This window comes from Triturus cristatus, chromosome 3_1 (genome assembly GCF_964204655.1).
Source record: "Triturus cristatus chromosome 3_1, aTriCri1.1, whole genome shotgun sequence".
In the NCBI taxonomy this organism is placed as follows: Eukaryota; Metazoa; Chordata; class Amphibia; order Caudata; family Salamandridae; genus Triturus; species Triturus cristatus.
The window spans coordinates 377,837,899-377,851,099 of NC_140583.1; the positions used below are offsets into that span (position 1 = coordinate 377,837,899).

General features: G+C 48.3%; 1 protein-coding gene across 1 annotated transcript in view; it reads right to left on the bottom strand.

Moving 5' to 3' along the window:
• The window catches only part of UNC13C (unc-13 homolog C), a 1,458,878-nt gene that overhangs the window by 24,773 nt on the left and 1,420,904 nt on the right, over window positions 1–13,201 (bottom strand). The window contains exon 33 of the mRNA XM_085644160.1: window positions 6,776–6,935. Within this exon, the coding sequence (XP_085500286.1) occupies window positions 6,776–6,935 (160 nt within the window). The remainder of the gene's footprint in view (window positions 1–6,775; window positions 6,936–13,201) is intronic.

Here is a 13,201-nt window from a genome sequence, read left to right on the forward strand (position 1 = left end):
CTGGGGTAGAGGGGCCTTTGCCCAGTCCAAACCAGTTCCTGAGCACTTTGTTGACATGACTCTGACTTTCTATTCAGGGTGCAGGGCAGAGACATAAGCCGCTCCACAGGAAGTGGAGCCAGCATTGTAGTGGCAGAGCACAGCCCTATTCAGAGTCCCTGTGCACTCCTCCCACCCATCTGGATGTCAATCTCTCTATTCACCACCAGGCTACCTAGCCCTGCCCCTCTGGGTTTTCCCAGCCCTGTCACTCACACAAACCAGACAGGCAGATACACATCATAGCAGAGGCGGGCTGAAATGGTTAGGCAAGCAAATACCAACTTTCTAAAAGTGGTATTTGCAAACACAGAATATTAAAATAAACTTTACTAAAAGATGTATTTTATTATTCTGAGTTCAGGCATACTAAACTCGATTTTCTACCATGTTCCCTGGGTCTGTTAGGATCATAGGCTGTAACAATTCTAACAGCCCATTCTGGCCTATGGGAACAGGTAGCCTTGCAATAGAGAAAAACGAAAGTGGCTGTAATTCACTATTAGGACATGCCACACACATCAGGGCTTCTCCTACCTTATCCTTACAATGCACCCTGCCCTTGGGCCTACCATAGGGGTGACTAAGATGAAGTTAAGGGAAGGTTTAGGGACTGGGAAGTGGGTGCAGTTGCCCAGTCAGCATGACAGTACCAGACTGCACGCAGGTTCTGCAATGGCAGACCTTAGACACATTTTACTAGGCCGCTTCTGTGGGTGGCACAACCATTGCTGCAAGCCCACCAGCAGCATTTGTATTTACAAGCCCTGGGCACTCCTGGTGCACTTTACTGGGGTCTGACAGTAAACCAAATAAGCCAATCATGGAATCCAATCAACATATACATTTTAAATAGGGAGCACTTGCACTGTGGCACTGGTTGGCAGTGGCACAGTGCTCTGAGCAGCTAACACCAGCAAAACACATGAGGCAGAGCGACAAAAAGTGGAAGGGAGACTCACGCCAAGGTGCCAGGTCTAACAACAATGGTGTGTCTGATGCGGGAATCTGCTGGGGTGTTCCTGCTTCAAACAGCGCCTCCCCCGCAACGTCCCAGGAGTGTGTCTTACAGCTAACCCCCTGACCGGAACAGTACCACAGGCAACGTGGTAATGTCTAAGTCGCCGAGCCAGAGGTAAAATGGTTGTAGATCGCATGGTCGCAGCACCCTCAGCACCCCACGCCAGTCAACCAGGGCAGCCCTGCAGCGTCTTCCAATTTTCCCTGGGCAAGAAGGGCTAAGCTCAAAGCCAGTGCAGCCCCACTCGAGTCCTCAGGGGGCTGGAAAATCACGTGAAGTGGCAGGGGCAGTATCAGTAGGGGGCAGGTGTCCCTCTTCTCATGGTGATTATCCCAGGAGTTGAAATCGCATGGCCAATGTGCCGCGGGGGGTTGCCTCCGGTGCCCCCACCTGCCAGGTCCGAAGTTGTGGGAAAAAGCCACCTGCCGCCCCCACAGTTCCGAACACAGTGGATCTCAAACGTGCCTGCACCAAAGGCACCACACCCATGCCAGGACTGAATTTTGGTTCGAGGGCACCTCCACAGGTGATTTGGACAGCGTGAGCCTCTGTGAAGATATTCCCGGCCCTGCAGCAGCACTCGTTGTAGGCCTGAGCTAGGCCTGTTAGTCCGCAGGGCAGCATGCGCCACAGCAAAAGCAAGGCTGCCCGGCTGTGCCGTCCCACCCAGTGGCCCAGGCACATGCACCTTCAGGTTCCTGGCATGTGTGGGGTGGGCACCCGCCACGTCTCTGTGTCGAAGATATTCCCGGCCCTGCGCAGTATTTGTTGCAGGCCTAGGCTAGGGCCGATAGTCTGCAGCTCCACCTCTGCCTCAGCAGGGTTGCCTGGCTGGATCATCTCACTCTGTGTCTCAGGTGCCTTTCCCCTCAGGTTCCTGCCCTGTGGGGGGCAACCACTGCATCCCCACGGCTGCTGGTCCAGGCTCGGGGTCCGTTCCTACACGCAGATGGTGTTGGGTTGCCTGGATGGACTCCGAGAGCAGCCCAGCTCCATTCAGCAATCACAGTTGACGTCTCCCCGCCCTCCGATCAGGCCACAGCTTCGCAGCCCAGTGCTCCCTCGATATGTCCGCCCTATTGGGGCCGCAGGCAGTTGGATTGACAAAGCTTGGGACCACCGTCTCCCCTGGTGGATCGTCACTGAACACAGGCTTTAATAACTCCTGGGATAGTGAATTATGATGGATTATTTGTCCTGCAGCTGGAGCTACACTACAGAGAGGCCATCTTAGAGTCAGGCTCTCTAGTGCCCCCCGAGTACTTTCTTCATTGATAGCATGCTCATTTATTTTAGATTTCCCCAGAACCTTTGATTCAGCCCTTTTAAACCATCACTTTCCTGATGATCTTTTTCATTATGCTTGTTTATTTAATTATTTTTAATATGACATCTTTGCAACATCGACTGCTGATTGGTGTTTTCTAACTTCAATTTTTGAAATCCTTAACCTTTTTTGCTATAATATTTTTTTTTAATTTTATTAATGGTTGTGACCGCTACATTTATTTTGTATCTAATCCTGTGTTGCGAATTTGTTGAACACTACACACACCTCTTTCTCTGAGGTTTGTGTTGTCAAGAAATCAAAGCTGTACAAAGAGCCACTTCAATGAAACCTGATTATCTATGTGGACTGGTCTCTGCAACATTGCCCTACAGACAATTTTCACATGCATTCTTTTCTGGGGTAATCGTTATTTCCATTTCCATTCACGGTTTCATATGCAATGCACTCATGAAGTCTGCATCATTTGTGAGGATGCATTGTTCTTTCTAGGTTTTAACAATTTATCTTGAAATTAAATAACATGAACTCATTTGCTTATCTGGTGAGGTATTATATTTAAGTAATACATTAGGTTGCTGATTGGTTAAGTCTTTTGCTACGGTCAGCACAGAGCTTGTGCTATTCTTTAGGGCCTTATTTTGAGCACGGCGGTCCTCAGGACTGGTGTATTCGGGGTTGCAGTACGACCACTGCCACACTGCAGGCCTGCCCGCAGTATTCTGAGTGTGGTGTCCAGACCGCCACAAGACCACCAGCTTTCTGAAGCCGGCCTGAATATATTGGTAGTGCCACTGCCAGCATCTCTGACCATATTACGAGTTGCCTTTAAACTGCCCTTTTCATGGCAGTGAGCCCGCCATGAAAGGGTTGGCAGAGAACCAACTAAGGGGGCCCTAACATAGCCCCCTGCTGTATCAGGGCCTGGGGTGCATGTGGGAGGGGCACATGTTGTGCTCTCCTGTAATTGCACCCCAATTCCTGCACCTTGTGACATGCATGCCACATCGTGCAGGAACATGCTGTAGGTGCAGTGATGGCAGTGGGCTGCATGTTAGGCTCTCCTATTAGCCTAACAGCCCACCACCGATGACCAACGCAGCACTGCCCGCCTGCCTAGCATGAATTACACTTGTAATCCGGCTAGGGGGAACACTACAGGTTTTGCGGTCCTCCTGTTGGTGCGGCGGTGGCAGGCCAACAGGAGGACCACTAAACTCGCAATAAGGCCCTTAAACTCTAAATATTTTTTAATATGTATATGCTTTGCCATTTAGGATACCTTCAGTGATTCCTTATTTGTGCTTTGGACATGCAGCCCACATGATAGAAAATGTCATCTGTGCTTGCTTGCAACATGCAATATTTCCAATGAAAATGTGAGGGTCGTGAACAATAACAGCAATGAAAGAAGTATCAACTGTTAACATGAAAGTAATACAGGCTGTTATCAGACTTTATAACTTTATCTTTAAACATAAAACAAGCTCCTATGACTCTGTTAATTTCTAGATCGCTAGATATTACAATAATAGAACCATCATAGGCTGTTTCATGGGTTGATCACAGAAAGCAACACAATTCATTTAGTGTGTTACTGGAAAATCTTTAGGAAACCAACTCTGTATTGAATAAGTAAATATCTGATAGAGTGAGGTATGAAGCCAGATTATTTAGACAAATGTGAAGATGATTGTATCCTCTTTAAAAAAAATGTAATAGCAATTCTGACACGTAGCATTTAGATCTCGATTCCAGCTCAGAAATCCCATTCCTTTTAATGAACCCTTGATAATACTTATATAAGTACATTATTACATTCATTTTGAATTTATAATCTACAAACCAAAAATAACTGAGTGGACAGTATAGTACACTTAGGGATCTGTAAATCATGTAATACTGATTGTCTGACAGATCTGAATTACATTCCATCAGTTAATAAAATGCCAATGGATAGCTTGTAAAATTTTCCTTACACACCTATTGATATACTGCTCAGAGCAGAGACAGAGATCTAGTTGTTGGGAGATGTTTGTTCTTCAGGCAGTAAGATCAGTTGGGAACTGGCCAGTAACTTAATTGACTTCAAGGGGACCAATCCTGTCATAAGCAGATGTCAGATGACATCTGCACAGGCTCTTTTCTTTATCCTAACAGTCAGGCACGCACCATCCCCAGTGTTGGAAAATCTGCCCCCAGAACCGATTTGAAGTGACAAAGAAGAAAGGGATTGCTTATTAACCTGGTCACTCCTCTAGTTGAACACAAAGGCTCTGCACCAGGGGAGATGAGATTCTCCAGCTTGAATTTAGTGAATGGGGGCCCTGAGAGATAATTTGCAATAGGGCACATAGGAACTGCTGCAGAAGAGGGCAGAGTTGCTCCTGGGAACTTTTAACCTTTTGGTTAGGGAGGGGCCAAGAGTCACCTCCACCCACAAGCTAGTGCCAGGCATAAATGTGGCATCCCCTGTCACCTTCCTCAGAACATTACTGGACTATGGAAGAACAGAAGGGGACTGCATCCGATGGTTGAAGCTTGTGATGAGAACTCTGGCAATGGGCACATGACTGCACACCATGGAGGGTAAATTCCTACCAAACACTCAATAATAAAAGAAGTATTTCAGAAAAAGAGAAAACACTTTATTGATGGCAGCTCGAGCCTTACAGTGGTGTAGCCATGGCAACTGAATCTATATTATTGAGGACCGGAGGCTTACACTAAATTAAAAATCAATAAATACATTTTGGCACAGGAGAATGGTACCCTGAAAAGCACAGTGACTGGAGCATAATTCCCTAGGCCTTGTCACTGCCTGCCCAAAAATGAAATCGTTGTACAGCCAGTCCAAATAGTTGTTAACTTAACTTCCATTCTTTTTAGTTGTCTAAGGTCGCAACCGCAACTATGCATCTCCAGCCTAGTATCCCCAGAGAATGGGAAAACTGCTTCACTGTAATGCAATGTTCCTGATGGCTCTGCTACTAGGCCTCTCTGGCAGTAGCGGCTGGTGTCACGGAAAAGTGGTGAGCACGGAGGGGGTGGATGACGATAAACCAAAAGAAAAGAACTTACCTGTCACCCGCCGCATCTCTGCTCTTCTGCTCCTCTTGCTCCACTGTATCAGAGGCTCCCAGACTGCCCCATGGCCAATCCAGATGCTGCGCTCATGCTGCTGACAGCATGGGGGAAGTACCAGAATTGGCCTTAGTGGGCTGGATTTGCGCTCCCAAAGAAACTGGGAGCCTGTGCCTGCTGTCTTCAATCCAGCAACGCAGCTCGAGTTGGAGCCATCTCAGTGCGCATGTCAGTTTGACTGTCCTAAGATGGCCTGCCAGACCCACATGCCCCCTTGCACCACTGCTCCTCCATGCCTGTCATCGCGATGGCCCACCCCCAAGACTCAGCCCTGGGAAAAAAAATTAAATGATAATACACCTGTTTTTACAACTGTTGGTGAGAGGGGGGGTGACACTCCCCCCCCATAAAGGAGGAGCCACTGCTGCTTTCTGGCCATGTGCAGGCTAGCCTCAAACATTTTAAACTGCTGGTGGCACGGGTGAAATTCTGCAGGCACTGACACAACTATGTTCCCAACCGACCCCTCCATCACTGTGGGAAGAATACATCACTTTCACAAGCATTGCAGGAGCTTGTCCTACCCCTGACACAGACCCTACCTCCCGCCACTTCCCTGTGAGACGAATGGCTCTCACTGCTTCCATTTGCCGGCTGCTCAGAGCAAGTGTTAAATGGGAGCAGGAAAAGCAATTTCCTGTGCCTGTAATAATGTCCCGCAGGTGCCTATTGCCCCGGTAATACTAGGTTTGCATGTCATTCCTCATTCAGGCCCAACAACTCATTGTGCTCGGATTTTGGATGGGTGATAACAGTCGGAATGGTTCATTCCATCGCCAGTATATCCCTGCTAAAATGAATGTCAAGAAGCCTTTCCTCGACATGCTTTACTTAACTGATAACTGCTCCTTTCCATACATGATTTTCAGTTGTTTTACAGCATGTGCTCTTTTTTAAATGTTCCATTGTGCATATATTGTCTTTTTATTGCAAGACCGAGCTCTGCCCACTAACCACAAAAATAGAAAAAGAAACCGACAAACAGCTATGTTGTTGAGCCATCTCGAAAACCTAGTAAGTGCTATCAATATTAAACGCAGTTTTCAAAGTAAGACTAAATACTGTGCTTATCAGCTACTATCCATCTTTCTTTACTTATGTTTACAGGTGTAATATCTTAATTTTATATTATGTGATTACAGTTGAAGACACAACATTAAGCTTTAATATGGTTGGTGAGCAACTATTAACTTAAAACGTTTTACAGTAACCATCACTGACATTCTACAGTAGATGCTATTGCTTTTGTCTTCTGAACTAACATAATGATCCACCATACTCACAAGTGAAATGTTTCATTGTATTTTGGTGACCAGGTGTTGCTCTTGGTTTTCGTGCCAAATTTTCTTTTCTTGTCGCTCAGGTTTGGGCCCAGCACATACACCTCCACAAACGGCCGGAACATAGCTGTGGTTTGCCAGCTCAAGTCATTAATTGCAACAACTGTTATAAACAGAATACAAATAATTAGATTTCCCATTAAAATGCAAATGAATTGTCCCGTGCAGGATTATGAAATATTACATATACCTCTTCAATTATTCAAGTCAACTTGTCTTTGCCATGGAAACGCCATACAAGAGCCAGCAAGTGCTTTGTGTGATTTATTGGAAGAAACTTAATTCTCACAAAAGCGAATATCTAAGGTTTAACAGTATGCCAAAGGCTCGTCTTTAACGCTGCATAACCACAGACACAAGCCATTTTGGTGCACCTGTTGTTTTTAAATCTTGTTTTAGTGAATACTTTTGACTTTACTAAAATTATATATAAAATATACTTACATAGGAAACTTTCTCCCAGCCCTCTTCACCCATTGGTATGTTTTTTGGTCATTCACATGTTTTCCTCTCACTTCAGCTATTGACTAACTTCACTGTGAACGACGGCATTCTAACCTTTCACAAAAAAGAATCCATGCACAGGTAGTTCCCTTCAGTGCCAAGGACTACTCTGGCAATGTGCGAGGTTTTATGCCAAAATTAGTATTGCTTTTATGCGTTTTTTAAATTTAGATTGATGAGTGTCCCCGCAGCTTTCAAACAATAACCTTCTGCAAAACCCATGACAAAGCAAAAGCAAGCATTGACAAAGCTAAACATCTGCCAACCAATGCAAGACCTATTGGCTTTACCAAATATTGATTCCATTGAATCGATTACATACCACAAAATGTATTCTAATTAGGTAAGGAGTTGAGCGTGTTTACTGAAATGCAGAAGTTCTTCTCTTCCTTGCCTATTCAATATTGCTTTTGCACTCGACAGTAATAATGTGGGGCCTACCAAACAGAAGAAGCTGTCTGGTTACAAAAGACCTATTTTGGGTTTACCGAAAACCTACAGTCCGCTCATTTCTTCCTATTGGTAAGTATTGGTTTTATTGTTACTCTCATTTACTTGCTTATTCATTGGCTTCCCTTGTCTCTGTTTTCCCATTTTGTGTTTGTCCCACTCCTGGAGCACAGCCTCTTTATAATCTTTCTGATTTGCTGGCTACTTCCCTACCACCCCCCACGCTTTGGTTAAGCACCCATTGAGGGAGAATGTTTTTTTCAGCTGCCTCCTTCTCTCCCCTGTGTGCTTACCCCAACTGTCCACCCCCCATAATCTGTGTATCTGCCATTTATTTTACCCCCACCCTCTAACTGCCCAGGTTGTTCTAACCCTCGCGATTTTCCACCGCTTCCTGTCTTGCTGTCACTTTGTGTTTTTCTCAACGTTGAGTGTATCTCTCCACACCTCTGCACTCAGTGTTCTTCTTTCCCCTCCCCTCTATGTTCCTCTCTCCATGTGTGTTTCTCCTCCGGCCCATGTTGCTCTCTCCCATGTGAAGCTTTTCTCCGTCTTACTCCCTCCTACTTCCTCCATTTTCTGCTTCCACTACCCCCACAAACCTGCAGTCCTCTTTTCTAAAATTCACTCTTTCATAGCAAAAGATCGTTATTGTTTTTACCGATTAAAGTAGCGTCCAACATCTCTGATTGGTAAATAAACATTTTAAACAAATGGCAACCGTGTTATTACACTGGCCCGAATGCGTTTTGACATCACCTACGTGTGCCCTTTTGGAATGACGAAGTCACAAGCAGCGTTCGTGTAAATGCTACTCTTTTTATTTACTAACTTTTGGTGATTCTGCACAGCCTCAGGAAAAAGCTCGAAGCTGTAGAGCATCACCAAAAGGCATCAGCAAAGCCAATATATCCCAAAGAACAGATCTATTGGCTTTGTCAGTGCTTTTTTTCTTAGTTCTTTTACTAAACTAGGGGCATATTCTCAAGGAGCTATCACCGAATTAAAGGCACTTTAGTACAGTCAAAATTGTGATAAATTCATCACCCCATTCACAAGCTGGTGCTAAGAGCCAATATCACCAGTTTTCCGGCGATAGCATCCTCAAAACACATCGCCATGGATGACCCCGGCAACTATCGCTAATGAGATGCAGAGTAGGCGTTCCCGTGCAAAAAGCCACAAAAACACCACTCCACAACATTCTCAACGACCAGACAGATCGGCGATAGGATCACAAAACAGGCGATAAGGAGCGTTAGCACCAGGAAACCAGCACCTGCTCTGACCTGTTACAATGTCGGAAGGCAGCATGCACCACAAAAGGGACCACAACCCAGACCCGCACCTGAAGAACAAGAGATGCCATGGAGCCACTGAACATGCGTGCCGGACACCCAAGAGGGCCACAACACCCACCGCTACCAACCCCACCGCTCCGGACACCCGCCCCCCCAGGACCAACACTGTGGCAGTACAGACAAAGACAGCGACCCTCCCAAAATGCACCAACTACACAGACCCAACATCAGAGAATGTCATTGCCCACTACATGCCCAAAGGGACAACCCTCCTTCTCATATTGACCACCATTGACCACAGGCTGACAGTACCAACACAGCGGACAACCAACATCCCACCTCAGACAAACCTGATCGCCGTGCTGCACGTGTTGGACTCTGGTACCCTCCAACCAACATCCAGCTGAGATGGAGGAGTTACACAGCCAGGCCAATCCAAGTTCCTCACAACAGTCATGGATAACACCATCAGCTTGGTACCCCACTATGTATACTTCCCACACACTGCGCAGGAACAGCCGGAGACCAAGCAAGGCGTGTACGCCACAGCTGGCTTCCCACACGTGTCAGGGGGCAATTGACTGCACACATGTCCTACTAGTGGCCCCTAGCAACACTGCACACAAGAAGCGCAACAGAAAGTGCACGCATCCCACCAATGTCCAGGCAATAGTGCACCACCTGGGAATCTCCGCCCACGCCGCCTCAAACCACCCAGGCAGTGTGCATGATTCCTACACCTTCCGACAGTCTATCATCAACCTGCACCATCAGGATGGCAGCCACGTAAATGCACTACTCATTGGCCAATGCCAAATGCACACACCACACACCTCAACTCCACAATCATGCAACTCACAACACTGGGAATGCACAGGTTACAAGCTCACATACAACATGCACACCCACCAGACACGACAGCACAACTTACTGTGGTAACCGGGGCCAGCCATGTACATTAGCCCTCAACGGCATGGCACCTCGGCCACACAGTAGCAGAATGTCGGAAGAAGTGGGGACCAGTCATGTGCAAAGGAGGCAACCGACCCATGAATGAGACTGTACACAATGCCAAGTGTGGCGTGGATGTGATTTCCAGACTACAGTATGCAGACCACACACATATCTATGTTGACACACACCGCTAGTGTTTTGAGTATAGTGGACAGTGGACGCAAGCATGTCACCCCAGCCAGTGGGGAAGATGGAAATGTAGTTTGTTACATCCCCCCCGTAAGCGTGAGCGGAGTGGGCTGGCCTGGTGTACGCCAGGCCAGCATAGGGGTGTGAATAAAAGGCACGTAACTCTGGGCATGGTCCTCTTCCGGAATGCCCAACATCTTTGCCAGGGTGGCGCCTCTCACCCCGCCACGAGGCCGACGCCGTGAGCGGAGTCGCCAGCGATCCTGTGTGCCTGCTGCACCCTGGGACGCTGGTCCCCGAACCAGTCCTGCCCACCCCTGTGCACCCAGGCCTCAATGCCCACCTTCCAACCTGGTGTGTGTCGAAGAGGGCCCACCATGTGCCGGTGCAATCTCCAAGCCCGAGGCCTGCGACCGTGGCAGCCACCTCAGACCATCACGGCCTCCGCAACACAGGCGCGCAGTACTCCTTACTCGTTGACGTACTCCACCGGCATGCACAGCGAACAAGTAGGTCACACATTTGAAACTGAGTCTTGATTACACCATGGCAGTGAACATTATTTAAGGCAGAGTTTATGTCACTATACTTCCTTCGATGTGGTGCCACCAAGTCTGTGCATAGCATTACAACCACACGTGTCTGTGGGCCCACGCGGACTACTGCCCTCGGCCTATGCTGCACATGAGTAGGTCACAGATTTGGAAGTGAACATCAATTATTCAAAGGCAGAATACATATCATTGCACACAAGGAGTGGCGTAAGAGGATGACGCGTTGCAGTCCGGAGGGAATAGGATCATCATTACGGAGGTGATTGAACACTACCGACAACTGCCCTGATGTCACTAACTCTGTGCATCGTGAGCCAATGACACATGGCTGTGGGCCACTGCTGACCACTGCCACCAGCCTACACTGTGGTCCAGTAGGTCACAGAGTCTTGATTTAGCCATGAAGGAGTTCATATCAGTGTAACAGCATCATCGCAGACTGCACCTCCTCCCAGCCCCGGTGCCATTAAGTCTGTTCCCCGACATTCATGGACACTCTCTGGTTGTACATTGGTGCAGTCTGAGTCTATGGACTAGGGGGGTAGTTTTCATCCTCATGTGGCTGTCACCGAATTGGTGGTGGCAATGAGGCTGTTGCTTTCCATTCCTCCATTTGCTGTTTCCAGATAACATCAGACCTCTGCATAATGCCCTGGAGGACACCTTCCACTGTCCCCAGCAACCCTCCGCCACATTCACCTCGGATATTGATGAGGACCCTCCCAGTCCGCGTGGCCCTACCTCAGTGCACCGCAAGTCACCGTCCCGTGGCTGTGTGCCTGTGCCGACCACTGTGCATCCGGGGCCACTATCTCTGTGCAGCTCACGTCAGGGACCCTGTCTGAATGAATATTGGATGACCTCTGTGATGGTGGTCTTGAGGTCATTGACGCCCATGCATGTGGCCCTGCACTGTCCGCTGCCTCCGACCTCAATTGCGGACTACCAGGGCTCACACATTAAATCGAGTCGTGACCGGCCCGGACATCGCATCACCGCAGGAGGCACACGCCACCATCGCAAGGGCCAACTCCAACCACCATCTGCCAGAGTCGAAACAGTAGTACTGGCAGACTAACGGAGTTGCTCAGGCCTGTCATGGATGCCATCATATGCCTGATCCCCTGTTCAGCACTCCAGGTGCCACTGATTCAGTGCACCGCAACCCATGGACCGTTACTGATTGAGTTTTGCGCTGTGGAGAGGTTGCGCAGCAATGTCACCTCAGGCAGAGTGGGAGACCTGGTACGTTGATGAGGAAGTTGATGCAGGTGTAACACACCCACCTGCATCAGGACTAACTGCAAGGGACACAATCCTAGCAATTTCTTCACGAGCGTGCTCATCTCTAGTGCCCCAACCTCAGTGCACTGCAACTCACAGATATTTCTGTTTGAATGTTGCTCCGGCTCACTGTCCTTGCTCCGGCTTCCTCCATGTTGCTCAGCAGTTGACCCTGTTATGCAGGTGTTTCTGTGTCCATTGCACTGGTGTCCACTGTTCACGTTGTTTCCAGCACCAAGCACTCCATGCGGGCTGACTTATACTCACCCCACACCCATCCAGCACAGGCGTCACTGTACATGTGGCCCTGCCAATAAAGGGCCCGGGAGCACGTGCCCATAGCCAGTTCAACATGATATATGCGTGGGTCCCTGTGGTCTTGTTGTATGCATGAGGGCCCTGGGCCCTATGACATTACATTGTGCTGTGTACAGCGGATGCAGACATGTCACCGCAGGCAGTGGGTAAGACCATGGACATGTTGCTTTGTCGTCAGCCACTCAATACGTATGAGGAGTGGACTAGGCTGTTGTACGGAGGGCCAGCGTCTGGGTGTGAATGATGATTCCGTGGCTCTAGGCGTGCTTCATTGCAGGACATGTGCACATGCATGTGTATCTGTCGCGGTGTGGGTCTCCTTTGTGGGGTGTAGGTGGTCACTGATGGGACTTGAACACCCACATATGTGAGCTATTTCGGCTTCCATGTGCTTTGAGCCCACCCACACTTGTTCAGCCACCTCCTTTTGGCATTCTGTCACCTGACATTGGAATGCGATGTGTGCCTCGGTGAAGTGTTGGGAGCCAGCCGTGGTGGCGGGTGCTTCCTGCTGTGTGGTCGGTGCAGGGGCTGGGGTCTTCTCTATTTAGCTTGGCTACCCTGCTCCTTGGGATGGGTTGCCTGAGAAGTCCATGAGCTGTTGTAGGGTGTCAGTGGCGGAGGTGTGGTGGTCGTCTCCGGCATCACTGGTGTGTTGTCTGGTCTGACCTGCTGGAGCTGTTTTTGTCCCTTTGCAATGTGAAGGGGAGATGCATGTTGACATTGTGTTGACATTTATGGTTGCGCATTGTTCTTGTTTACATGCAGACTATATGACAATGTACATTGTGACTATTTGGGCGGTGCTGGCAATT